The sequence below is a fragment of the Colias philodice genome, chromosome 25, assembly GCF_061535455.1.
Source record: "Colias philodice isolate Cphi_HAF_F1 chromosome 25, ilColPhil1 Martin Lab GWU primary, whole genome shotgun sequence".
Lineage (NCBI taxonomy): Eukaryota > Metazoa > Arthropoda > Insecta > Lepidoptera > Pieridae > Colias > Colias philodice.
Window position 1 is genome coordinate 6,666,635 of NC_143110.1, and position 6,736 is coordinate 6,673,370.

General features: G+C 38.5%; 1 protein-coding gene across 1 annotated transcript; it reads right to left on the reverse strand.

The window, feature by feature from the left end:
• Positions 1 to 2,188: 2,188 nt before the first annotated feature.
• Positions 2,189 to 4,641, reverse strand: LOC149477468 (uncharacterized). Its single transcript, XM_089710495.1, has one exon. It carries the CDS (start codon positions 4,603 to 4,605, stop codon positions 3,172 to 3,174), a length of 1,434 nt encoding a protein of 477 aa, XP_089566621.1. The 5' UTR covers positions 4,606 to 4,641; the 3' UTR covers positions 2,189 to 3,171.
• Between the last annotated feature and the right edge of the window lie 2,095 nt (positions 4,642 to 6,736).

Below are 6,736 nucleotides of genomic sequence, written 5' to 3' on the forward strand. Positions count from 1 at the left end.
GCTAGGGCGTCGGCTTTCTCATTACCAGTAATATTCGAATGGCTTGGAATATAAACTAATAAAACGCTGAGGTTCTTTTCATAGCAGTTAAAAAGGCAGGATCTTATTTGTAGAATAACTGGAAAATTTGATTTAGAACGGAATGGGTTCGAAGATATTGATTGAAGGCAGCTTAGAGAATCGGTAAAGATGATAGATTTTTTAAGGTTATGGGAGAGGATGAAGTTAATAGCTTCTAAAATAGCTGTTGCCTCGCCAGTGAAGACAGAAGAAAGGGGAGGACATTTATATTGCAGTATAGTTTTAGAGTTTGAATGCCACACAGCTACTCCAACCGGTAGCCAATTTGACGATTTAGAGGCATCAGTATAGAAGTAATTGTAATCGTGCCAACGAGATGAAATGAGTCTATTGAGAGACATATTTGCGTCAGGGGAACTTTTAATTATACCACAACTTAAAATAATGGAAGGCTTAAAAACTAGAGCATTGTAATTTGTTAAATATAGAGGGTGATTATCAAGTTGAAAAGAAGGATCTGGAAGGCGATAAAACTTAATAAGGCTTTTAAGGATACAAGGGAAATCAGATGGCGAACGTAAAGTATTGGAGGTGAGAGAATGTAATAGATTCTGGAGCTTGTTAAGAAGAGGATGTGATGAGTACTGCGTTATTTTAAAAAAGTATTTATCGGCAAGATACTGTCGGCGAAGAAACAGAGGTGGATCCACAGATTCTACTTGGAGAGCGTTAACTGGAGACGATTTCATTGCACCAAGTATGTGGCGTAAACATTTATATTGGATCTTATCTAGTTTTACCAATGCAGATTTACTACAAGGCTCAAAAATAAAAGATGCATAATCTAGGTGGCTTCGAATTATTGCATTATAGACGAGTTTCTGGCAATATGGATGGGAACCCCACCACACTCCAGCGAGTGAACGTAGCACATTAATATTTTTTTCGCACTTTTGTACAATGTAGTCAATGTGTGCAATACCACTTAATTTTTGATCCAACACAACACCCAAAAATTTGACCTTACTTACAACAGGCATAACAGAACTGTCAAGAATCACCACGGGGGGAGAAAATGAACGTTTTTTGGTGAATACTACAATATTACTTTTAGCTGGTGATAGAGACAGACCATGGTCATTCATCCAGACTTCTAAATTGGATACTGCACTATTAAGGCGTTCAACGACATCATCCATATTGTCAGATGAAGCATACAATGCAATATCGTCCGCATACTGTAAGATATTGCAAAAAGGAGTAACAGTACTTTCTAAATCATTCGTGTAGATTGAATAAAGAATTGGGCTCAAAACTGATCCTTGGGGAAGGCCCTTAAATGTAACTCTACTTGAAGAAGAGCCGCGCACATGAATATATCTTATCGTTAATAGATTCATGATAAAACGTATCATCCTCGCAGGGATACTCATCTGAGACAGCTTATGTCTGAGTACCGGAAGATGGACGTTATCATACGCTGATACAATATCTAGGAACACACCCACCAAGAATCCTTTTTGCTGAAAGGCTAAGCGTATGTCAGTGGTAAGGATATTGAGGCTATCTAAAACACTCATGCCTTTCCTAAACCCAAATTGAGAGCGAGCAAGGAGATTATTTCTCTCAACGTGCCACTCCAGTCGGTTTTTTATTAAATGTTCCATAACTTTGGATAATGTGGAAGAAAGTGCAATAGGTCTATAAGAATTAGGATCAATCGGGTCTTTACCAGGTTTTAAAATGGGTATGATGAGTTGGGATTTCCAGGAATCAGGGGTAGAACCGGTTTCATAAAATAAATTAATCAAATTGAGAAAATATGACTTTGTTGAACTATTAGATCTACTTAAAAATGAATAGGGGATGCCATCTAGCCCTGGGGACGAATCCTTTAGGCCTTCAAGCACGGTATCCAGCTCTTGGCTAGAAAACTGGCTATCTAATCCATAAACATTATTATAAGAAATACAATCAAATGGAGGTAGGAGAATAAGATCCGCAGAAGGGACAAAAGGGGGGGCTAATTTATTTATAAAATCATTGAGCCAGATATCAGGGTTATTGGAGGATGGATTGACATAGGAAAGAGAACCACGGAATCTACGGATATTTTTCCATACAATGGATGGAGGTGTAGTAGGTGATAGACTCTCGCAGAATCGTATCCAGCCTCGTTTCTTTTTTTTAGAAAGAAATCGTTTCGCATGAGCAGCATTTCGTTTGTAAACAATAAAATTTTCGAAACTCATATTAGAATTGTACCTGTCTTCGGCATTCCTTCGCTCAATAATTACCTCAGAACATTCGTGATCCCACCAGGGAGGGGATATTTTTCTGGGAGAGGATGAGGCGGTTCGCTTTACAGGCAGGGTTTCAGAAGCAGCAGAGTGGAGACAGGTAACAAAGGAGTTATATGAGAACATGCAATTTTGTCGAAGAATTTCTGGTAGATTAGCTACTTTAGAATCAAGATTGAGTGCAAAAGAGTCCCAATCAGCGCTTTCTAATTTATATTTAAGTAAGGGAGGAAAAGAGGAGGTGGGGATATGAACAGTACGAGAACAGGAAAGGAGAATTGGGAAATGATCACTACCAAATGTAGAGGGAAGGGTGCGGCAAGAAAGGGAGGAGGCTAATATAGATGAACAAATACTTAAGTCGACTACAGTTCTAGGATTTTGCATGGGGGAAACTCTTCTAGTAGGGGCACAATCATTGATTATACATAAATTTAGATCATCAAAGAGGTCCACTAAAAGTCGTCCAAAGGTATCACACATATAAGATCCCCATGAAGTATGGTGGCCATTGAAGTCTCCCATAACTATCACGGGAGAGGGGAGAGAGGAAATAATTAACGATAGGTCAGGGATGATACTGGGATGAGGATGAGGTATATAAACAGATAAAAAGGAGATATCAAAGGCTCGCACTGCGACGGCGTTGAAATACCGCCCGTGCGACGGAAGAGGGATCTGGGTGAATGGGATCGATCGGTTTACAAGTAGAGCACTTCCAGCATAACCGTCATCCCTGTCATCACGCAAACAAGAAAATCCCGGAACCCAATAATGAGAACCAGGAATTAACCATGTCTCCGAGATGGCAGCCACAACAGGCTTATGCAAGGCAATTAACTCTATCAGATCATGTTTTTTGCGACGAATACTCTGTGCATTCCACTGGAGGAACACTAGATCCATGGTTTGAAAGAATGGAAGAAAAACGGGAGAATCTTAAGGCAACGTTGGACGGTAATTTTTCGGGGTATTCATTTATTAAACTTTCAATAAAAGATAAACACATATCTAAAAGTTTATCATCGCGCGAAGGGGCCGAGGGTGAGGTAGTATTATTAATTAGAGCGCACCCATTGGGGAGGGAAGGTGGAACGTCGCGAACAATGGCGTTATGAGCGACTGTATTATAAGTGGTTCCCAAAGTAGCCCTGGGGCGGGGAGATCTCATTACAGTTTTTTTGTAAGAAACCGTAGGGATAGGTTGGCTTGATAATGTGAGGTGGGATTCAGGCGTTACTGAGTGGATGGTGGATGGATGGGTCTTAACGTTTTCCGCAAATGTTTTGCGTGAAGCTGGGATCAACTTTGATGCCTCTTCAAATGAGACACCTTCAGTCGCCATCAACAATTTAATCGCTTTTTGACGACCCTGCTCTGGGCAGCTTTTGTCAGTTGCAAAGTGGTTAGCTGAGCAGTAGAGGCAGGACGCCTCTACTTCTGTTTTAGGACAGGTATCACCTGCGTGCATTTGAGTGCACCGATAGCAGCGATCTTTGGAACGGCACTGTTCACGAACGTGACCGAACCGACAGCACTTAAAACACTGAATTGTCGGAAATTGATAGACCTCAACCGGCATGGCAGTGTATAAACAGTATATTTTATTGGGCATAGTTTGCCCCTGGAAGGTAAGGACTACAGATTGGGACGGTGTCCAAGACGTCACTCCATCAATTTTCTGCTTTTTATTTAAACGCCTCGCCTTTAAAACCTTACCACGTCCTCCTGGAAAGTCTATGTAACTTACAAATTCCTCCATTGACCATTCAGTAGGGACACCCTTGACGATGCCCATACGGGTTATATGGAACAAGGGAATAGTTGCTTGAAATTTCGCTTCCTTTAAACTTGAAAAATTAAGAAAATTATTTGCATCTGCTGCTGAAGTAAATTGCACCGATATTTTATTACGGCCTATAGGTCTAACACCATCTTTAGTTATATTCTGGACACGGTGTTTATATAAGAACGAACCGAATTTAATGGGTCTTATACTTAGACCAGCCGAAGGGTCTTCCTCTGTGCGAGACACATATACTATGTATGGTCCACTCTCTTCGCCAGTGTAAGATGGGGGATTCAAAAGAATTGGATCAATATAGGTAGTTTGGGAGGCTGGGATAGTATAGTCGTGATCAGGGATATGGCGTTTGGAGGGTAAAATGTCAGAGTCTTTAGAGGAGTGATCGGATCGGGGCCTTTTGTGGCCCGTAGACTCCGCTTCCATCATCTCACTCTGTAGATCCGGTGGTTTATTAAGGTCTGGAGGGTCAGGACCCATATTGCAGAAGGAAAATTAGTTTTCAATTGCTTACCTAAACAGCACAAACACAACAAAAAGTTTGGTATCACTAGAAAAATAATAGGATAATAAAAAACGTAAAAAACAAAAACAATCTCTGAGACACGTGTTTTCTCCGACACAACAAAGCAGCGAAAAAACTAGTCTATAGTCCAGTAATCACTTAGGTATTACTTTAAAACAAATAACAATTAAGATATGTCATAATTAAAGCAAAAAATTACTTAATTAAGAAGTAGAAGCAAGTAGAAGAAAGTAGGAGTAACAACAAAGTCAGTTATCTGCCCTTACGTATTTTAATTAATGCGCCTACCTACACTAATAAAATTTGCATGTAGCAATGAAAACAATCGAAAAATTAACAATATACAATGAAAAACATAAATAGACAGAAAATCCATAATGTCTTTAAAATTAAATCAGCCACAAACATTTTTGTGCACAGATAAAAAATCTCTTGTCCTTGGTACATCCACTTTCTCTATGTCAAGTGGCCAAGCGTGATGTCCTTTGTGTAAATTGTACAAATTGCATGTAATTACATCGATTATTGAGAGTAGAAAGTATCGTTTTACTTTTGTTGTTTTTTATGTATTGTAGGATTAAGAAGTGAAGAGATTGTATTGGATTTCATTATTTTAAGGACCTTTTATGACATTATAATATGTAGTAAAAGTTAAAACTATATTTTAGGTTTCATGTCCCTGTGAATATAATCAATCAATACTTCATTTAAAAATACTAGGACTTGACTACTGCAATATTTAAGTTAAAAAGTGAATGACCATAATTGACCACGGAGTTATTCTGAAAAAACAAACATATAGGTAATAAATTGGATTTTTTTTATTATAATATATTATTGAAGGAGGCATGATAGAAGAGCATCAAGGGTATCTAATTGGTTCAATTATGGACGATCCAAAAAGTCTTCTAGAAGAAGTCTAATCGAGCAAATAAATGTTTGAGTTTAAGTTGCAAAATTAGAGAAACATTCAACTAGAAGCCACTGCAATAATCTCTGAAAAATATGCAAACCAATCGGAATATCCTCACCTGTTTTAGCAAAATATCAACAAGTATATTTAGCGCCCGGTAAACTTCTTGGCCAAAAAGTAGCGTGGTGGGGGAAGCTTGCGCATATAGAAATGTACTAAAACTTGATGCGCAAACTTCCCCCACCACGCTACTTTTTGGCCAAGAAGTATACTGGGCGCAAGTATAACCTTACCGTTTAAAAACATTTGTATATTTGGAATATCTCTTGTCGTTGTAAGTTATCCTCTATAAACAAGCGTCTAAGCCCACCGCAAGGGGAAGTGCTTCCTAAAAGGTTTCCCCCCTGTCCTGTATCCTTAAAGGGTTGACTGGAAGCCTCATAACGCCCCCCTGTTTCTTCCGACTTTTGTTTTCAAACACGCAATTGTTTTATGGTATAATTCTGTGTTTGTTGAATGTTAATTATTGTCTATTTTGTCTTTTGGAAATGTTATTATATTGTTGCTAATTTTATAAATATAATTTAAACTTTACCGCAGCATGCATTGGATAAACACATGCTATGTCTCTTCAATCTTCATTTGGGCTAGGTGCAGAAATAATCTAGCATCAAAAGCAAAGAATAATATGGATAATTGGACTAACTTTCTTTAACTTTATAATCTCGCATTTCTCTGCCTGCAATTTTTTTCCATTCAGTTTTTAAAGAGATTATAGAAGAGATTGTATTATTAATTTTCTAGATATAGGTACCTAATATATTGAATCTTTTCACAAAGTAACATTTCACTGCGCCCTTATCCCGTTTGAGCAATACAGGAGTTGCCATACCAACATCTGCCTGTGCCTCTGCTCAGCATTTTTAAGACTCTTCACATTCATAATAATTCCAATTTCCAGCATTAACATTATTTATAATCACAATAAAACCACGTCTATCAGTCCACTGAGCGTATCGTATCGTATGTCGTAACGCGACACCACGACACACGACGCGTGACGACAACGACACGGCTAGAAATTTTTGTTTACCTAACTCGTTCTGGTGTTTATCATTTTACTATTTTAGATGGGATTTTGATTAGGCAATGGAAGATGGGATCTGAATTAC